The following is a 22,460-nucleotide window of genomic DNA, read 5'->3' on the forward strand; positions in this document are numbered from 1 at the left end:
GCAGGATTAAATTCACAGGGAGACAGTTGTCTGGTTTTATTTGTGGTTAGAAACATTTTTGCAGTCTGGGCAAACGGATGCCAAGAGCATGCTGAGCATTGACCAAAGGTACCTTCTGTTCCTCTGAGAGAAACAAGGACATGCTCTGTCGTCGCTGTTGGGGTGTGTGTGTGTGTGTGTGTGTGTGTGTAGCTGCAATGTGGCTGACCTCAGTGAGAGATGTATTGTGACCTGTGTTTAGCAGCAACAGTTGTTTACAGATGTTTTTCAGGTATTTTGCTTGTTGCAAAGCTTCAGTTGGTTTCATTTGACTGCCTTGTGCTTTATGACCTAGATATAGACAGATATGTCACCTGAAACTGTTGTGCTGTTTTGCGGAGCTACCAAAAAAAGCTATCAAAATATGCAAATGAATTCTGTGTCATGCCGTGTCTTGTCATTCTAGCTTCTACTAGACTGATTAAAGGTTGTCTAAACAAATGCTATGCTGTTAATTACTCATTGTTTAAGTGCTACATCATAGAATACATGACTGAAACCTAATATGATCAGCTTCTTCACGCCTTTAACAACATTGTACAATTCCTGACACTTCATTAAGTGAGTGCATTACTTTAAATTGTTCACATTTTTATTTTTTTCAGGTTTTGTGTCATCTTTATAACAAATGCACTTGTGTGAACTATGTACTGAAAATGCTTTACTTTCTCCATTGTAGCTGTGTACAGCTCATCTACCCAGTCTGTCAGATGCCCCCAGTCACTACCAGGCAGTGTGCCGGGCTCTGTACACAGAAACCAGGGAGCTACGCACTTTCCTGGATAAGATCAAGAGTGCCAAAGAGGTGGGTCCTTATCATCATCATCATCATCATCATCATCATCATCATCATCATCATTATGAATGTGTTGCATAGCCTGTGAGCTCATGAAACTCCTTCCTCAAAGACATTTGTTGCAGTTTAAGCCACCAGACATGTATTTTATTATGCATTTTAAAGCTGAAATAGGGAATTATTTTGTGGTTTTGGTTAATGCACACTCTCTTTTGTATTGTTAGTGTTGTTCAAAAACAAAGCCTAAACTTCCTAATTAAAGCTTATAGGATGATCGCTGACCTTTACGATGCCCATAAAAGACAAAGTGAGACATCACTTCAGGAGATTTGGCACTGTGACCTTACATGCCCTGTGCACCCGCAAACCAGCATGACTTTCCCTCTGTGTGGGTACCACTGTTAGTGTTGCCAGGGGCGATGTTAGCATTGTAGAACAGCTGATACCTCTTGTAAAAAAAAAAAAAAATCTTCAATATAACATTGTTATATAATAGGACACATGATTATGAGGGGCTACGATCCAAAACACTGCATGTGTAATATAAGTTATGTAAATGTTCATGCTATTTCTATTTTGTTAAACACATGTGATTTCCAGTGCCATAACAACATTCCAGTTCTGTTAACTGAAGCCAAAACAGTCGGTACAGTGTTATTTAAGTGATTGACAAAGAAAACAACCGTTTGATCATAACAGCTATATCTCAATAAGTCATCTTTACTGCCTCAGTAATGAGCCGTCACTTATGCTATACTGCAGCATGTAATATGCATGAAATGGACACACAGAGGAATGACGACAGCGCTCGTCTTTGTTTCCTGTGTAACAGAGCAGAGGCAGTCAGCTGATACAGAGAGGCATCCGTGGTAATGGCTATGGATAAAGAAATGAATGGAATGTACACATGAGCGCACATCCTTTATTACTCATGCTATGACATAACATCCAATAAAACACAGCTTTCACTGGCAGTTTATTCTCTTCATCTTAAAGCATAGTTAATTGATTATAGCATGTTTTATAAACTCACTTTTACACCTAAAAACCTAAAATCTTGTCAACAAATCCAAAGATTGCAACCCTTAAAATACACCCAAAGCTTTAAATTCCTCTTAATTTGAAAGATTAGGAGACATCATATAAATAAATCCTAAATGGAATAAGCAACAAGTAAAGGGATTTCTTTGGTCTTTTACTTGTAAGTAATAACTTACCATAAGTATAACATACTTATTAAATGTATGTAAATAGCAGCCAAATACATACAACAGCTGTTTAAGTCATGTTCAAAATGTATTTTAATGTGATTTTGTTAAAAAAATAAAATAAAATGTTACTGTCTATATAGTGCATATAGGGATTGTATGAAAATTGCGTTAAAAAAGATAGTATAAAAAAATCTAAGGTAATATAAACAGTGATTCTTATTTTAAGGTGATTGTACATTAATGAAAAACATAATTCTAAGTTTTCGATTCCATTTCTGTTTGATCCTCCTATATCCTACACACTGGACTTTCAAGATATTATGGTTTAAACTTGAGTACCTGACTGTGCAATTTAAACTGATATTACAGGTATCTTCTGACATCTTGCATGGACGATGCTGTGTTTTTTTCTTGGTTAAAAAGTGAGTTTATAGACACATTCTTTTAAAGTGAAATTTAACGTTCGACCCTTTTCTCCACCATAGTAATTTTTGCATGGTCCCTTACAATCTGATTTAATATTAGGTTTATCTATGTGAGTAAAGTTTTGTCTATGAAACAATAAATCAGGCAAATGCTATTAAATGTTGAGTATAGTTTAGCCAATATGGTCTAATATAATATAGCATAAGCTTCTGTCTAACTGTACCAACGTGATATTTAAAGGAAATGTAAATCCAAGGGTTTTGCCATGTAAAAATCTCAATATTTCATGCTCACATGATGATGTGGATGCCGTTTAAGAGGATTTTCCAACCTGGCATGTCCACGTTTTCAGCATGTCAGTGGTGAAGCTTGAAGAAAATTGTGATTATAGGAACCAAAATACCAGCCATCATCAGCTTTGGTGCAAACGGGCCCGGTGTTCGTCATCAGTGTTGTAATATCTTCACATTTTGAGGAAGCCATGCAGTGTTAGGATGACATCCTAGGCTCTCATGCCCTGTTGGCTGACAGGTCGAAATGAGCCACTGTGGAGAAAGTGACATGTTTGTTGTGCATGTCAGACATAGATGACAATATTCGCAGACATGCTGACTCTCATTCTGTTAAAAGTGCTGAGTTCAGGTTCTCATGACAATCATTCAGACAGACGTGATTAACATAATCATGCCTGAGGGTCCTGTTCTAGGGATTGCTGCATCTGTGACCATTCTGCGAAGTGTTCAGGCTCCTCTAGTGTAGTATGGGTATAGTAGCTGTTACAAGTCAAATGTGAATATTCAATAAAGGAGGTGGCAGGTTATTACCAATTATGTTCCCCAGTGAACTCTGATCAGCAGGTTTGCAGAGTCATCATGCAGTGCTTTCCTGATGAAAAGGCTTGACAAGTGTCTTGGCGGGGGAAATGACTTTAAGTTGATAATTTGATTCTTTCATCACAGGTGCATTATGGACTCATATCCCCTAAGTTCACATTCAGGCTGTTCCTCTAAACACAATGCCCTGTCTTGTTGCTGCACTTTTTTTTTTTATTCTTCTAGCCATTCATTAGGATCAAGAACAGGACTCATTTTGGACTTTGTTTCTCCTCAGGAGCATTTTGGAGCTCAGCTGTGGGTTGGAACATTTCCCTGTGAGGAGTTGTGTATGTGTGCTCCACCTCAGGGTTCCTTCCTGCTATGCACTACTGCCACTGCCCTTTTAGTGTGCGTAATGCATCTGCATGAATAGATGGGATTTGGTTGCTTACATAACTCGCTGGTAGGGGAGAGAGGACTCTTGTTGCAGGGTGGAGAAGGCTGAGAAAGAAGCTTTAAAAGTTTGGGATTAAAGTAATTGCAAACTAAAGTGTCTCACCATCACTGTTTACCATATTATATAGCACTTTATATGCAGGTAGCACACATTTCTTGTGCAATATTTTAAAGAACGGAGACTATACAATGCTGCAGTCTATGCTGAAGAGTGGTATACAATTTTGCTATCGAATAAACTATAAAATATAGTCTTGTGTATGCAAAACTAATGATCTTCCCTTCAGCCCCAGCTGCACCTTGTGTTGTGTCCTAATTGGCAGATTTCAGCATGCTAGCACGCTAAATTAAAACATGCTGGCCGTACATTATGTAATAATGCATATGCATTAAATCTGCTAAATGCCTTGTAAATATTGTTGTTATGAGCTTGTTGGCGTGTTGATATTTGCCATGTTGACATCTTATTACAGTAATTACTTTACCACTTTAAATAGCAGTCCCATCAACATCCAAGTATTTGATTATGACTTTATGAATTATGAAGCTCTGACCAGATGTAACAATCACAGAAATCCCTACAAAAGCAAATGGACATAGATGTGTGAAGTTAGCTAAAGGGTGTTGTTCAAGATAATTAAACAGTGAAATGGAATAGATCGCATAGCAGTATATAAATCAGGAATACTAATTCAAGTCAAATCAAGTCACTGTTATTTATGTAGCACATGTAAAGCAACAGCCATTGAAAGCCAACATGCTTTAAATAAGACTCCCCTTATAAAATAACACGTTTAAATACTGAGCTTAAGACCCTAAAGTGTTATTTATGATGTGAATTTGCCTGAGTGATTAGGGCCCGAGCACCCAAAAGGGTGCGAAGACCCTATTGGAACTGGTCGTTTTTTAAAAAAAAATTAGTATTTTTCGTGAGAAAGAAGCGCGTTCTTGAGGTTCTAAATGTACTCGCACACGCACAAAACTTCACATACATATCAGACCTGGCAAAAACTTTTACAGTTAGTTGGAAATACATACGTCAATAGAAAAATGACTCCACAGCGCCACCTAGAAAATTACTAAAAAAAGGGCCCCCGAACACACTTTCAAGTAGAGCCACGAAATTTGGTGCACACCTAACATGCCGAGACGTACAAAAACCTCTCAAGAATACATACCTGAAGCTCAACAGGAAGTCGGCCATTTTGAAAAAAATTGTGGATTTTGGCTGAAAATCGTCCATTTTTTGCCATGTTCAAAATCTATCTCCTCCTAGGGGGAACGTTGCACACACCTGGAATTTGGCCAGCACAAACTACAGGACATGGTGATTAAAAGTTATTAAAATGCAAAAGTCTGACGCCGTCAAAATGGCAGCCTGTAGAATTTTGCCAAAACATCATAAAACACCATAAAATGGGACGTGCTGTGTAACTTACCTGTACACACTCCGATCTTCCTGAAACTGCACACATATGCTCTGAGTCCCAGCCAGAGCATGTTACCAGCACGCCATGCCACGCATGTCGCCTTGGCTTGCCATTAAACAGGAAGTGATGGGCGTACACTCACAACGCCACTTGGGGCGTAGCCACGACCATACGCATTCTCTATGAAACATGACACTTCCTGTTTCATAGAGAATGGTAAATAGCCTGTAAATGCTCATTGCAGTACGGGCCACATTACATACATATACACTGTCTCAGTCGCACTGTCACAAGAAGCGAGGACCTGTCCAATGCCATTTGCAGCTTTAATTTGAATATTGTTGTTCAAAATCTTTAAAACCTTTCCAAAATATATGAAATACAACTTTACCTGACTTTAATGAATTTGAAGACCAGGACCCTACAGTAATGTTAATTATGGAGATAGACCTGACTACTTTATATATTATTGCAATGACCCTACAGTATTATTTTTTTGTGGAGATAGAACTGACTGATTTAAAACTAAAGGTAGGACCTGTAAAAATATACATAAAACCCGGCAAATCAAAGAATTCCCTGGATTCTCACTGTGCAAGCTTTCTTTCGAGCTGCAAAACAGCTCCAGGTAATTTTTCAATGACCAAGAACAATGTAATAGGACAGCTGGAACACAGTACAGCACAAGAATAGCGGCAATTGGAATCAAGACATGAACAGTCACAAGACAAAAGCATGGGAAGCTTTCCATCCATCTCTTTATGACGTGAATGCAGCATTTAACCAATGTTGTTGGCTCTATTGTTAGCTGTTGGCTCTAGACTGTCAGTCATTTTATCCATTTTCTTTTACCTATGCGTTTTTATATTTTTAAAAACATTTCTACATTTGTATTCATTTTTTTATAAAATAAGAGAAAAATGTAAAAGACACAAGGAGGAGATGACATTAGAAATAAGATGAATTGTCTGAAGTGTGTGTGATTGTTTCTGTGATTGCATATTCATGTCCACATGGATGCATTTACACACACGTGTGATCAGGGTGTGTGGGTGGGGATCTGTGCACGTCTCTTTGTCCTTGTTCTTTCTGAGGTTCTACTTGTGTGTCCCTGTGTGTGTGAGTGTGTATGTGTCCATACAGTATGTGTGTGTGAGCCCCTCCTTCCCTCATCCTGGCCTCGAGCTGTGCTGTCCCAGAAGGGCTGCGTCTTTATCCACCCACTGCAACCAGCCACTGCTGCCAAAGAGTTCCTTTGTCTCACCGCAAAGACGCCTCCTGCTGCTGCAGATTCACAGAAAAGCAGCGAGATTAGTTTTGATTCACAGAAACAACTCTGGCTCCTATTTGCTCATGGATAAGTACTTCTTGTCAGCTGCTGGGAGAGAAAATGAATGAAATGAACAGACAGAGAGCAGAATTACTGAGATTTGCAAAGGCACTTGATAAATGCCTTCGTTATTTGTTTGGCCGTCTAGCAGCCTAAATGTTGGTTTTGTCCACGAGGGTCATGATCTGATGAAAATGCAGAATGAACAGATAACCCACCAAACACCTGATGTAATTTAGACGTTTTTTGGGCTAAATCTGGTCGGTCCGTCATAGCCTAGATTTAGCACTAATGTAGTCGTTGAAGTTGGGTCGTTTTTGGAATGTCCAACATTTACAGGGATTTACATTTGTGGGAAGGTCAAATATTTTACTTTTAAAATGTAATATGAAAATAATCATTGTAGTTTGTTTATTTACTTATTTTCGACTGATTCACAACAATTGCTGGGTGTATAAGTAAATAAACAATGCTCAATCAACCTTTTGAAATGGAAATATGTGACTTTGATGCAATCTAGAGCCATGTCGCTCATCCAAATGAGATAATAGTGTTTAGAAGTGATTGAACTATACTGTGTTTATGCTCTTCACTGGCTGGATTAGCAGGGTTTTAATTTGATGGGCTGTTATAAACCATTAATCTCTGCAGCATGACCTTGTGACACTGTAGTACTGTATACACTGTAGATACGCTGACCTGTGATGCAGCAAAATGCAGTATGTTGTGAGTGATATTATGTAAGCAGTTGGTGGAGACAGCTGTTCCCTGGCCGGATGATAGTGAACTGTGATTTCCCCGGTGGGTTGAGGTTCTAACTCTGCAGTCAGCTGGGCAGACTCCCGTGATTGTCTTATCAAACTTTCCTCTGCCGTGACGTGACGAGAGCAACCACAAATATTAACCAGAGGGAACATATTTTCTGTCTGCCTACTGTTTCCAAATGCACTTCGTCACATTTTGCTGCCTTATCGCTTCACACACAAATATAAGCAAACATACAATGACGCTGTCGTCTGGAAAGCAGCAGAGGAATGCAGGTTTGCTCCTTGTTTCCCACAGATTGGCTGTCAGTCAGGCTGACAGTGTATTACAACACTATAATGGCTTCATGTTGTGCAGGTTCACACAGGTGTCAGGATGGAAGAGCTGCACTTACAGCTGCCTGCCAGAGGTTTATGTCTTGTTTTGCTTTACTTCTGTCTCAGGTACAAAGGTTGGACAAGGTTTTCCTTGTTATGCTAATTAATCAAGAACATGCTAGCACCTCTGTGAGGTTGTAGCATAGTACTTAATATAGTAGCAAAGCAAAACAATAAAAGACAAAATTTAATTAGTTATCATGGTTAACCTAATCATTTTTACCCAAATGTAAAAATTGTAGTTGGTTAGCTTGTGATGTTATGCTAAAATGCTCACAATGCTAATACTAGCATGCTACCGGTAATGTTTACTCTTTCTGTTGCGTTTTAGCATGCTAGCATTGACTAACATACAGTAGGCTAATGGCTATTTGTATTTATTTTTTAAAATTTGCAGTGAATATGTTTACTGACATTTTTGGGAAAGGTACTACAGTGGTTTTACTAAAAATGTTAAAGTGTACCAGGAAGTCGTGACAGTGCGATAATTAGCCAGCATGCACAATACCAGGACACCACAATGTAAGCAGGAATTCAGCCATTATCAGTTTTATTATTTACATCTGCGCTCTTCCCCTGCAACATATTAAAATGGCCTCAATAAAAGTAACTTTGAAAGTTTACAGTCATGCTAGCTGCTTAGTGAGGCTACAGAGCCCATTTGAAATTTGGAAGCCACACTGACAAAGTTGTGGTGAAGTACTGCATAAAATGCAAGTTTTTGTCATGTGAACATGCTAATGTTAAGTGTGTAACTGTTTCGATTATTGTCGTTTATCATATTAGCATGCAAACATTTGTTGACATACTAAGTACAGACGAGAGTAATTGTAAAGATAAAAGGCCCTTTGAAAGCTAAGGGTAGGCAGTGTTTTGCTGTTTGGGAGTTTTTTGGGGTTTTTTTTGGTTCATCACTTGTCATCATCAAGGGCTGCAAGGCGGCTCAGTGGTTAGCACCGTCGCCTCGCAGCTCGAAGGTCGTGAGGACATCTGGGATCTTTCTGCGTGGAGTTTGCATGTTCTCCCCATGCAGGATGGTTTCTCTCTGGGTTCTCCGGCTTCCTCCCACACTCCAAAAACATGCTGAGGTTAATTGGTGATTCTAAATTGTCTGTAGGTGTGTGAATGTGAGTGTGCTTGGTTGTAGCCCTGTGATAGACTGGCGACCTGTTCAGGGTGTCTGCCTTCACCCTAAGTCAGCTGGGATAGGCTCCAGCCCCCCGCAATGATGGTGCTAGATTTGTTAGATGATGTCAAATGTCATGCCATTAAATCCAAACAGTGTTGAATACAAATCCAAATAATTAATGTTGCCCAGTTGTCTTTTATACATGTCTACAAGCACTGACTACCTTGTAGTCCAATATGATACATCAGCCAGCAATATCAGAGTTATAATTATACAACTTTGCTGTACAGATTCTAAACATTCATTTTTAGCTGCCATGATTCATATGATGATGCAGTTTTGTTTTTTTGTTGTTTTTTGTGATGATTGTGACTGGCAATGCACACGAACAGCTTTCTTTAGTTTTGTTAAGTTGAAATATATTGGCTTTGGTGTCTCGAGAGTCAAAGAAACATTTGTCAGGCTTAACTGGAGACAAACCTGTGACCTTACTGATTACCATACACTGGTGTTTTGATCTCTTCTGTTGAGCCACATTTCTCCTTGATACAACACATAGTTTTTCATATTTTCTATATAATTCTACATCTTTCTCTCTTTCCACCAGAACCTCCGTAAGATGGAGGCGGAGACGTCAGAGGAGCCTGGCCGAGATCTGAACGAGCTCCAGAACGCTGACTGGGTTTGTAGCCGACTTCTGACCTTTGACCTACAGTCTCAGCTGATCATTTCTCCTTATCAAAGTCTAAGCGACTAGTCTAAACTACAGGGATGAATCAGAGCTGTTTTAAATGTACTAACAGAGATTCACCAGGAATCCATGCTCCCACAAAGAAATCTGTATTAATGCTTGTACTACTCTAAATAGGCAGTGATAAACCATGGAGAGACAGACAGAGCCACTCCCCTTGATGTAACCCTCCCTGTTCTGTGTGCATGGAGACGTTACCTTACAGATGATATTGTGCAAAACTACATGATGATTCCTATTTAAGATGTCGTGGCATTTTCTGCTTTCACATTGTGCTCCCATTTGAAACTCTGCCCTTTGCTTACTCTGTCAGGCTCGATTCTGGGTTCAGGTGATGAGGGATCTGCGCGAAGGAGTCAAGCTAAAGAAGGTGCAGGAGCGCCAGTACAACCCTCTGCCCATCGAGTACCAGCTCACTCCTTATGAGATGCTCATGGACGACATCAGGTCCAAGCGATACAAACTGCGCAAAGTCATGGTCAGTGCAGATTACTGTATAATTACCAGAGTTCAACTGAAAATGTATCTGCAGTTATTTTGCTAATCCAGGCATTGTCATTAAAGTCATTCAATCCAACTATTTGCTGCTTTTTACTGTTTAATATCATTGCTAGTTGAATACCCCAAGATTTTAGACAGTTGGTTGAATAAAACATGACATTTAAAAATGTCAGCTTGGAGACTTTATAGTGAGCACTGGCGACTAGTTCATCATGAAAATAAGCATCAGTCACAGCAGTAGCTAATATGTTTGTTCATGGATTTTGTTGTCCTCAACAGACAATTTTAGTCTTTTATAAAACTTACGATAAGCACTGTGTTTAATTTGAACTGTGTTTAACAGACAGGTTTTGGGATTAACATCAAGATTATGAAGTTATTAAGGAATCAAGCTATTTTTTGCTGTTCATGTGAGCATTTTTTTATTTTATTTTATTTTTTTTACTGTGTTTCAGGTCAATGGAGACATCCCACCAAGGTTAAAGAAAAGTGCTCATGAAGTCATCCTGGAGTTTATCAGATCCAGACCACCTCTCAATCCTGTGAGTACAGCTAAATACACTCACTTCAAGTTTGTGTAAAGCAGTAAGAAATATAAGAAAGCAGTGTTAATAACCACCCAGGCTGATTTAAATTGAGTTAGAATTGTTTCAAATTGTGGGAAAAAAAGCACTGTTCTCTTTTCTTGGATACTTGGGATGTTCCCACTGAAGTCCCTAATTGACAGCTTTGACACCACCTTACATGAACCACACAAGCTAAATTAATTTCAACTGAACCAAACAGGTTAGATGTGAAGTCCCAATTTGACACTGCAGGGCAAATTCACTCCTTGATGAGCATGTACTGCTGACGATGGTCAGGGAGGGAGATAGTCAGTTCAGCCCCATTCACCAATAACAGCAGAATATCCACGAATCACTGTTATTTCCAATTAAAGTTTGTCAAACTACGAGGTGTAAAATAGACACTGCAGAGACAGGTGTTGGTGGTGCTCCTGAACTCTCAGTCAGGCTCATCACAAAATCAATCCTCCTCTTTGTCGCATCATTCAAAGAGATTTAGATACGGAGACGAAGCTGTTAAGAAAATGCTGGCGTCCAGAGAAGATGCTGAGCAAATACATAGCTAGTGAGCAAACTGGACTGCAATAGGTGTCGTGATGTGAGTGACACGGGCACAACAATTGTTCTTAACAATTTACAGTCAAAAACTCCACAATTCAGTGCTAATTCACAGTCTTCATGGGTTTCCAGCAGTTATCTTCTGATGTTTATATGTGTTTAGAAACAAATCTCTCAGTTTAAGAGCAGAAAAACTTTTTGTCAGAGAAAAGTCTTCAGATGGCAGTACCAATAACTGTTTCGATCCAGCCTTTGTATTCTTATGGCCCCCTTAAAGCAAGGCAGTAGTTGCAGGTGTATCATATACAGTGACTCTTAGCTCTGGGATTAATTTGGACGTTCATTTGATGCGAATGCCAAAAATGTTACTATTGACTGATAAAAACTAAATATCAGCCTTACAATGTGTACAAGACTATTCCGAACATGCAAAAAAAAAAAGTTATCCTTACCCCACTAGAAAGAAAAGCATAAAAATTATATGTAAAACCAGCCTCTGCAAAATATGAATGCTGCAGCTGTCTGATTCAACTTCTACTGCAGGCTGAATTTAGTGAATTGCTGCGTTCATCAGTTCTCTCTTGATATAAATCTTGCAGCAGGATTAGCAGGGAGCTGTTTCAGCAGGGTTCACCTCTCAGTAATCACGAGAACAATTAGTCACAGGAGACAAGTAATGATGAAGAGAAGCGTGCCTGCTGGCTATAACTCTGTTTGTGTCACTTTTTCTGCTCTCTGCCTCTTTTACTCTCTGACATACATCAACCTGTGCTAGGTGTCAGCTCGTAAGCTGAAGCCACAGCAGCAGCCTCCTCCCACTCTGCACGAGCGGATCCTGGAGGAGATCAAAGCAGAGAGGAAACTTCGCCCGGTGTCGCCTGATATGGTCCGCCGGGGCAGGCTGGGTAAGAAAACTCCCCCTCTGTCATCCGTCCTCTTATTATTTTCGGACCGTTGTTGTACACAAACACCCACACTCTCCTGCACATGCAACCATACTTCACTCTGAAATGTAACGTTTAAGCTGAAGTATGGAGCAGAAATTTGTAGTAGCTTCACTATTTTGAACCATGTTTCAGTTCTTTTTTTTACACTTTACTACACTATTATTTGTGCCTCTGCTCTTTGCTATTGTAGCTGATGCTTTCTAACCTGTCATATTTGTGTTGCAACTGAAGCCTATTATTGTTTTGTTGACTTTTGCAGTAAAGTGAAAGTACACTATAATAATAATGCTAAGTGTCTGCAATTCTCTTACCACTAACAGCACTAAAAACAGTACTGTCTTTGAGTGTCAGTAATCTCTTGCCATTGGCTGTGGCTTATTTGAAATCCTATTATCTTCCATCATGAAAGTGGTGAAACTTTTGTGATGTGAAACCAGACAATAAGCATGCTGTTTTCCTGCATTATTTGCTAAATACAAGCAGATTACTTCCTCTTGTATGTGTTAAGTCTTACCTTAATTTACCAATAACCGTCCCATGCCGTGACTGTCTCTCGTTGCAGTAATTCGGCCACTTAGCATGTCTTTCAGTTTTGATGCGTCAGGTAAAGTCTCCCTTGCTGCTTACCTGGCTTTTTTTTTCCTTTTATCTCTTTCTGTTATTCACCTAGTTGTGGCTGCTCATCTGCTCTATCAGCTCACACATGCACACACACACACACATGAACACACTACACACATTTCATGTCATGCTTTAGTGTTTGGTGGTGGTTGGCTGCGATCTGTGGAAGTGAAACATGGTGATGTGGGACACTGATCAGTAGGAGGATGCCGGTGAGAGCAAACTCATGAGTCACATGCTGAGCAGTCTAAATATTGAAAAAGTACACATGGTGGGTGTTTAATATGCTGCTCAGTATACTTATATTTGACAACTTTAAACATTTAGACCTTAAGGTTGGGAAAGGCAATTCACAGAAAATATAATTTAACTGATAAAACAAAAAAATAAAACATCTGCCTCTCTAGTTCAGGTTGATTAAAACTCTACTAATCCATTTTTTTAATGTTCGCAATGGTTCAAATGAACATGTGTGGTACAAAAATTGTCACGTGTAGTAACAAACACATGAAGAATTGTGAGCTCATTTGTTTTGGATTCTAGCATCAGTGTTGTTTCCAGCAGCAGCGGGCAGCTACTTGCCGTGACAAAACTCTAATAAACCACATTACGCTACCCTCCCAGCACCAGCAGACAACTTTAGTGGCTATCTAGTGAACATGATGAATTACTTAGCAGCTAAAGGTCAGACGTTTCTCACAGAAGCTTAAAAAACAAGCAAACACAGAGTGATTATTATGACTTTTAGACGTCAGATGGTCAGAAACATGACTCCAAATGAATCTGCCAAAATGTTAATAACTTTATATCGTGTTTAAACTGTTTATGCTTGCCGATTATGATCTTCCTCCAATGTTGGAAAGTTTATAGTTTCGGTAAAAGCATCTTGTGCTGTGGCCTTTAAAAACAAGCTGCAGTCACATGGCGTGAACTAAGTGTGACACTGTCTGTCTTAAAATTGTTCAATGAATTTTTTTAGGTTTAGCCTCATTTACTTTACTTTGGTCATTTTTAACAGATTCAACTCAAGTAGACATGTAAATATATTACAAAAAACAATCAGAAACAGCTTCAAATCCAAAAAACAAAGCCTGTTTAATTAACTGTCTGAAAACCTGCAGGCTGAAGTCTGAGCTTTACGCCTGTCATTTTCACATTCATTGTTTTGTGCAGATTCTTGTGCAGTTAAGTAAATTCTGACTTAACTTCTGTGTACACCGAAAAAGTTGCTAGAGTTGTTCCTCCTGTCAATTCTGACTACAAGGAAGTCCAATTTTGATGTAAGAGCAGGCGGCTCCACAGTCCCTTCTGTCTAAAGCTTCAACACTGTTCGTGACAAATGAATGTACAAAAATCCCTCTTGAAGTCTCCTTTCCTTTGCCTAAAATGTAAGCTCAGACTGTGTTTTGTGGACCATTACGTACATAAAATTGCCACAGGAAGGCAATTTGTATGTAAAGCTATCCTTAAATGCCAAATATAACTTCAAAGAAGCTGTTTAATCTTGTTACAGTAGGCAAGGCGTTGACCCTTTTCTATAAAAATGCATCACTGTTGACGTCTTCTTTGACAAAATAAAAACTATTTTTCATTTTTTATTTTACAGACCAACAGAAACCAAGCTAACGATTATTTTTATTGAAGCATGAATATGGTTCGATGGTGTCCTCTATTCACTGCCTGAAGTTTTTGTCAAAAGAGGGAATCCTGACTTCCCATTAGCATCTGGCTGTGCTGAAAGGAAATATTAAACTCAGCTCTTTGTGACTTGTTGGAACAGATCGTAGGCAGGTTCAGACATTAAATGGTTTTACTGCTCTTGAAGTGTTTAGATGCTGAAGTAATGGCCAGTAACAGTTTAAATGTTGTAACATTATCCAGCTGAATGTTCTGGACTATGTCGCTTTTCCATTTTGTTTACTGTTGAGTGCAGTTTTACATCTCATTCTGAAGGAGGTGTTGCAACATTACAGAATTTTTGCCTCAGTGAAATTTTAATCTTTATTTCTTTTCCTACTGACTGTTGGTACAACTACAGTCCTTAAACAGTTCATATAACCAATCTTATATATTTTCTAACTTATGTAACAAAAAGGCTTCTTGCTGTTGCTTCTGATCTTAAAACACTTAAGAAAAGTGTCACCTTTGCTGAGCATGTAATCTCTTAAATACACTCCTGTACTGTGAATCTTTAGGCAGACGTGTGGTGCCAGCCATCTAATCAAGTGACGAACAGAAGCTGCCGAAACAGTGACTGCCACCTCGGTGCTGCCAGGAGTCATCAGCTCCACACAAAAGAGTCTTTCATGTTCCACAATGACTTTGCAGAATTGAATCAGGGTGCAGGTAGATCGGTGTGCAGCCTCACGCTCTGCACAGCACAGTGAAGCGTAGAGTCTATCACTATGAGCTACATCCTATTCTACCATCTCTAGCATGTGGCTAGCATTAAAAAAATATATATATATGTTTTTTGCTGAGGTGATGTGGAAATGCTGCGAGGCAGGCCAATCAGAGTAATGCCATGCTCCGCTATCCCTCCGACTGAAGCCAGTGTCTCTCATCACACCACAAGCTTTACTCCTTTCATTCATGCTGTACGATAATTTGTATGTATGTGTGTGTACGAACTTCCCTCTGTAATGGATCATTCCCATATGATGTGAGCAGTTTATTTGGTTTGTACTTTATGTGGAGATAGTACATTTTCACTAATACTTCAAAAAATTAAAGCTAAGATTTTAATCAGCAACCACAAAATCCTGCATCAAGGAGAAATACATTTTAGAAGATTGAAACAATGTTGTCACATAAGTTTTGGCAACGTTTCATGTACATCTGGTACCATTTTGCCATGTAATTGAAATAGTTGGATGTCCTGTTTGTACATTTGCCAAACTTCATCAATTGAAAGGCAAAATATTACTCCTGCAAAGACGTCATTGATCTTTGACTTTGACTAAATTGCAACGAAACCTGATGTTTTCAAAAAATAGTTTTTTGGCTCATTCCCTTTTTTGCTAAGAATTAGATGAGACCACTCAGTCTGTGCATTAATTTTGAAGCTACAATCATTAGGTGGATCGACAAAACTTGAAATAGCTGAAAAATGTTTGTTTAATTCACACCAAAACAGAAGTGGGTGAGGTGACTTGTTTTCTTGGCAATCTCAAGGTGATAACAAGACTCCAGAACATCACTGCTCCTAGCTGTTGTTTCCAAAAAAAATTATGCAGCTTTAGAAGTATTGGTTGGTGGATTTTTAAAATTTGCATGAAATACTGCTAGCTGTTTTAATCAGTTTTTAATCTTTATACTGAGCTAAGCTAATCACTTCCTGGATCAAGTTTCAAACTTGACAAACTTCAGCAGTATCGATCTTCTCGTCTAATCCTTGAGAAAATGGATAAGAACATTTTCCAACAAATATTCCTACTGTAAAACTGTTACTTGAAAAATAATATAAAATCTGAATATTGTTTATCAGGTTAATCCAGAAGAAAGACCTTTTTTTACCAGCAACACAATGCAGTGCAGCAACAAGTAACATTTTCATAGAGCTGTGTGGCTGCAATCAGTGTAAGATCACACTTCCAAGCTATTTATATGCTCAAGCAACCACCTATTTTATATTTAAAGGCAATCTCTTGAGACCAAATCGTGAAAAATGTAAAAAAAAAAACCAAAAACAACAGGTTCAAGGAGGATGGGTTCATTAAGAAAGAGAATATCATTAAATTATTCAGTCACACAGTAATGTGTTTGCTGCCATCATACACTCTGATTACTTGGAAAAAAAAAACTGCACGCATATAAAGTAGTGAAATCTACTTGTAGCCATCCTAATGAAGGAAGTGTCCCCTTTTAGGTTTTGGCAAAACTCGCAGTATGCCACAGGATTTGTTCCGTACGGGAACAGGTAACGTATGAGCCATGCTGTGGACTGGAAGGCCTTGATGCCTTTAACCTAACGGCCTTGTCTGTCTCCCTCCCTGGCTGTAAACTAATATCTCCTCTAGTTGAATACCTGACCTGGGTAAAACGAGGCCAGAGCGATTTCTGAATGGTGAAATGGAAAGCCTGGTGATGTAGGCTCTTAGGAATCTCAATTAGTTCTGTTTCAGCAGTAGGGACAGAGCTCCTGTTGAGACGATGAGCTCATGAGGATGTTTTTCCCACAGACAAGAGACAAGACTGAAAGGAGAATAGAGAGAAGTTTCAGGATTCTCATAGATCCTATCAGCTGTGTCTCTTGCAGGACTTGCTTCTTCCCTCTTCTCACATTCCCTCCCTCCCTCAAAACCCTCTTTTCAGGTTGTCTTTTTGCTCTACCCATTCCTTCCTTCCCAGAAGTTACAGCTGAAATCAGGCAGTTTATTATGTGGCTGGTTATCATAGTTAGTATCATCTTTGGACTTGTGTCACTACAGAGTTACCTTTTTAGTAAAATGGGGCATTTGGTTTCAAGGACTTAGCTTTACCCCCAAAATATACTCACAGGAGAGAGAAGCTTTTTTTTTTTTTTTAGCAGTTCAGAGTTAAATATTTCATGAAAGAGTCATCCATAATGTGCGTGTAACACTGGCCTGCTCCTCTACCTTCCCTCAGACCAAATCAACTCACCCTTCCTGACCTCTTTCACCTTCAGATGGATCTCAAATCTGTGTCCTCTGCCACATAATGCATTGCATCCTTTCACTTTACCTTCCCTTGTGATTTCCACATGTCTGTTTGAGATTATAAAGAAAGATTAAAAAATAAATATGTATATATAAACCAGTAAGGATGCAAGGAATTACAAGAGGAAGTGTTTTGGGATCCATCTCAAATGTTTTCCTCCCTATGTCTGAATGACCACCTCATATGCGGCTCTGTGCAGATGAGTTTAGTCCGTACATGGGCAGGAGGGCGTCCAGTACTCTGTCTCTGATCAACGGGTCGGCATCTCCCAGAGTGGAACCATCCGGATCTCAGTCGGTACCTCAGAGGAAGAGACTTCTGAAGGCTCCCAGCCTGGCAGAGCTGGACAGCTCCGACTCTGATGTAAGTGTGTGTCTGAATGTTTGAATTGTTTTTTTCGTAATTGTATGTGGCACCTGCACAGCGAATAGTGACTGATGTGCTTGTATATTCCGTACATGCAGGATGAGATTGTTGGGCGCAAATCAGCCAGCAGCTCCAGTGTGGCGACATCTTTGATGGATGATACATCCCCAGAGTCTGTGCTGGGGAAGAAAAGTGAGTCAGGAGATATTTCTACACCTCTGCCACAACTAAACCTCTGACTGACAGTGATCGATGAGTTTTAATCTTACAGCCTCACCAGCAATGTTTCTACTGACTTTTTTCCTTTTAGTGACTGTTGATGATCATTAGTTCTTGAGCCGTAAATTAACAAATCAATGGGTTCTTTCTGTCTAAGCTGCCTCCTTCATTCTCTTTTGTCCTCCATCTTTGAACACCAGCTCCACCCATGTTCCTGCCGATCTCTTCTACACCTCAGCCAGAGAGGCGTCAGACACCCCAGAGGAGACACTCCATCGAGAAAGAAACACCGACCAACGTCCGACTTTTTCAACCACCATCCAAACAGAACTCCAAGTCTCTGGTGAGTGAGATTTTCATGCATCCTTAAGCACCATGAAATGTACCAGGAAAAGCATTTGAAGTTTGGACTGTAATCTGAAAAATCTCATGCGTCACTGTTTTTCCTTGCTGCGTTGGCTTTCCGTGGGCAGTGTAGCCTTGGAAAGTTTGAACTCACACCTGGTCCAGTAACTTAATAGTACAGAGAAGCTGAAGGAAAACTGGAGAACGTGGGGAGATATGAAGAGCAGGATCTGTACAGAAAAGGCTGCGAGGAAGGATTGATGCTAAACACACACTTATCCTTTTGTTTGCATTACATGCCTCTTTCCCTGGATATCTTCCTTCTTTTTTCTATCACAAATCTATTTAGGATGCTCACGTTATCTCTGTCAGAGTTTCTGTTCTTGCTCTCTCGCACACACACCTCCACCTTCTCTCATTCAGGTTGGGGTGATAGCCATATTTCACTCCTGGATTCCCTTCTTCCTCCTCCGCCCCTCTGCCTCCACTCTCAACCCTTTGCGGAGCTCCCACCCTATCGAGGCGTTTGTGTTGGGGTTGATGAAGGCGCTCTTTGCTCTGTGCAGAGGCATGTACTTGAGACGGAGAGAGTCAGCCAAGGTTTGCCAGTCTCGCTCGGTCCATCCTGGCTTAATAACTGTAGCTGCCCGCCTTGTCTTAGTGCTTCCGACTTCACTCGAGGTCATTTGTTTAGGGCAGGCTGCTGCCATGATAGACTGAGGACAAATATGGCATTAACTAGTGACTCGCATCATTCATTTCATTGCTGTAGATAACATTTTAACACTCAGACACAAGTAGGTAGCTATGGCTAAACTCCATTTTAACCTGCTCTTGTGTGGCACAAATAGCTTGTTAATTCATACTTGCATGCATTTAATATTATTTATTTGAATTTACTGTCTGATTTGTTTTAATTTGACCTCCATGAACATTTTTTTTTCATGGATTTTTGATGCCTTTATTGAGCTGGATGGACAGAAAATGACAGAAAATAGAATTAGGGAACACCAGACCTCTATTTCTTGTTCTATGGTTTTTATAAATTCAAAATGCTATTTAGGATATTTTGTTTACATGGTTTTAAAGACAGAAAATTCAGTTAGAAGTTGTCTGATGTTTCTCCTCCTTGCGTCTGGTCACAAAGCAGCGTTCTGTAGCTGTCAAGAGTCATAAGATCAGCAGGAATCACAAGGCATTAACTCGCACTACAGCAGTCAGCAAGTGACTCATGATGCACAACTGTAAAAGGCCTGCTTGTTTACTGTCTGCTTCCTAACGTTCTTTTGTCTTCTGTTTGCATGATTTTACTGTAAATGTTTTTTTTTTTTATTGTCTTTTATTTTCAATAAACCATTTGTCTACAACCTAGAGCTCATTTCTTATATTTCCAGGATGTTTATTTCGAGCAAAACTGATAAATTAGACGAACAGTGTATCTGTTGACTTTTAAATGACTCAGAAATTGAAGTACAGGAATGGCAAAGACATGTAATTTTAAGTTAAGTTAACACACAAAAACACAATGTGAACATAATCATATCGCGACTTTATCTTTATCATACTTGTGAAACTCTTAAATATCCATATGTCCACCCATTTCTTTTATTTTATATAATTTTTTGGCTGACTTTACGTGCATAACTGATAATTTTATGTTTCGTAATCACGTTTTTATACCTTTCTGACAACAGGATAAATTACAAGTCACACCTTTTGAGGAACAAACTGATATGGTACTGTAACCATAGTTAAACTAAATTATGTCTTTATTTATGTTCCACGTACAATAAGTGAAACTCATACAGACCGACTGGAACAATTAATTTGTTAATATGATGAGTAACATGAAAAAATGACCAAAGCAAAAATCTAACTAAGACAGAGCCTTGGTCCATCCTTATTGTGCTCAGGTAGGAAACAGCAGTCACCTTGGATCCTACCCCAGACCTCATCATGGCCTCTCTTGCAAATCCAGGAATAGCATTCAGCATGTCTGCTGCAAAGCTGTTGAGTCTCTCAATCAGCACATCTTCAGGGTATCTCTGTCCAACCTTTTCCTGAATACACAGAACCATGTGGTCTCTGATAGAGCGGGAGAAGGTGACCTGACAAAGCAGCAGAGACCCCTCCTGAACTGCTTTTGTTACCCCAGCAGCCATTTCACTGAGCCGCTGGGAGGACATGTTGAAGGAGGTGCCCAGAGCAGTCATCCAAAAGCCCTGTAAAATTTTTGGAATCTATCACCGTTTCCTGTGGGCTGAGCACTTTGGAGCTGGGAGCCTCCTGCTGCTGCTCTGTCTGGCTCTTGGCATATTCCTCAGCCTGGCTCATGATCTTGGGATGCCCATAGGTTGCAGTCATTCAAAAATTGTTTTAAAAACACTTCAGAACATCACAGAAACATCACAACCACTGTTCTTTAACTGCTATTAAATGTGTCAAACATAACTCACTTCAACTGAGGAGGCATGGCCTGTGGTGAGCTGAGCAGCCTTCTGAAAGGCAGAAAAGCAGCATCTCCATTCTGGTGTCCACCTCCCACACCTGATACAAAAAGTGAGATATGAAGAGCAGGCAGGATGCATTTACAAAAAAAAATCAAATGTTATGTAACAAACTTTAAAGTAGTGTTGAGTTTTTTCATGGTTGTGGTCTTACCAGCCTGAGAAAGGGTCTGACATCAGCCTCATAGCAGAGCAGCAAGCACCCAAAATACAAACCTACATTTCCCATATTCCACCCAGCTGCATCTTTTCAGTGGCCCTTCACTGTGTGTTAAATGCATGTCTTTAAAACAAATTCTTCACATGCTCAGGGATATTTTGAAAAAAAAATAAGACAAAATTTTGGACCATTTGACTTTAATTGTTTTGTCTCTTCTGTACTGCGAGTTTCCTTTAACATTGTTAGGCAGCATTTGTTTCATGCCTATGTAAGATCATGTACCTCATGAGACATCAGCAACATTGTGAGGTGGTACACATGAATGTAAATTGTTACAGAAATATAAAATACATTTGAAAAACAAGAGTTAATAACGCAGCTGTTTTTCAAGGCATTCATGAAACAGTTTGCGAGGCAATCTGCCGCCCTGCACGGCTGCAGGATTTAAGTGTTCGCTCCGATTGTTTCCACATCATGAGCTCTCTCTGATCTGCCGGTTTCTTCACTGAACAATGAGGACAGTTACATGATGTGGCCTGGACCCACTCACGCTGCTCTGAAAGGTGCAAAGGGAGCCTGTCTGTGCACTGAATGAGACGCTGTGTGTTGAACCTGCCACCGTCACTCACTGCTGTATGTGTGTGTGCATGTGTGCGTGTGTGTTTGTTATGGCAGGAGGAGTTCTGTTTCCCTGTGGAGTGTCTTTCTCTGACGGTGGAGGAGGTGATGCACATCAGACAGGTGCTGGTGAAGGCCGAGCTGGAGAAGTTCCAGCAGTACAAAGACGTCTACACCGCTATGAAGAAGGGAAAGGTAACGTTTTCTTCTCTCCACACATCACTTGTATCATGGACAGTATAAAACACTGTTTATGAACAAGTAAGGCTGAATCTTTCTTCACTACACCATGAGGGAAAGAGCAAATATATATTTTTCCTGAGGATTTTTGATGCCTGCCTGTGTTTGCAGCTAATTTTTATTCTGATGTCTTTTTGTTTTTGTTACAGCTTTGCTTCTGTTGTCGAACCAAAAGGTTTTCCTTTTTCACTTGGTCCTACATCTGCCAGTTCTGCAAAAAGTAAAACATCTCTAAAGATCATCCGTCATCTTTTGCATTAAATACTACTGTGCATTTAAAGAAGAGTAACTGCTTTCACTCATCTCTCAATCTTCTGTTTGCAGGCCTGTGTGCTCCCAGTGCTGCAAAAAGGTAAGTTGTGGAAGACAGACCCTCCAGTCAGCTGGCTTTATATTTGTTCTGATGTGGTCGCATTCAAAGAACCTAGCCACACTTTTTGGAGGCAAGAAATATAGTAAGAAAACTGCAGTAGTGAATCGTGGTCAATAACTTCTAGGGAATTTCTCTGAGTCAAGCCTCAACCAAATTGAACCTGAGGACACTATACTGTCCAAAGATATGTTTCCTGTTTAGCATCATTACTGTTTCCAGATTACTCAAAGATTT

General features: G+C 39.7%; 1 protein-coding gene across 1 annotated transcript in view; it reads left to right on the forward strand.

The window, feature by feature from the left end:
• The window catches only part of LOC103365015 (protein spire homolog 1-like), a 47,483-nt gene that overhangs the window by 21,436 nt on the left and 3,587 nt on the right, over positions 1–22,460 (forward strand). Inside the window, exons 4-15 of the mRNA XM_008292345.1 lie at positions 719–844; positions 9,382–9,456; positions 9,839–10,003; positions 10,482–10,568; positions 11,926–12,055; positions 16,587–16,637; positions 17,598–17,761; positions 17,863–17,956; positions 18,184–18,326; positions 21,671–21,808; positions 22,003–22,073; positions 22,178–22,205. Of these exons, the coding sequence (XP_008290567.1) occupies positions 719–844; positions 9,382–9,456; positions 9,839–10,003; positions 10,482–10,568; positions 11,926–12,055; positions 16,587–16,637; positions 17,598–17,761; positions 17,863–17,956; positions 18,184–18,326; positions 21,671–21,808; positions 22,003–22,073; positions 22,178–22,205 (1,272 nt within the window). The remainder of the gene's footprint in view (positions 1–718; positions 845–9,381; positions 9,457–9,838; positions 10,004–10,481; positions 10,569–11,925; positions 12,056–16,586; positions 16,638–17,597; positions 17,762–17,862; positions 17,957–18,183; positions 18,327–21,670; positions 21,809–22,002; positions 22,074–22,177; positions 22,206–22,460) is intronic.

The sequence above is a fragment of the Stegastes partitus genome, unplaced genomic scaffold (genome assembly GCF_000690725.1).
Source record: "Stegastes partitus isolate 25-593 unplaced genomic scaffold, Stegastes_partitus-1.0.2 Scaffold18, whole genome shotgun sequence".
Classification (NCBI taxonomy): Eukaryota; Metazoa; Chordata; class Actinopteri; family Pomacentridae; genus Stegastes; species Stegastes partitus.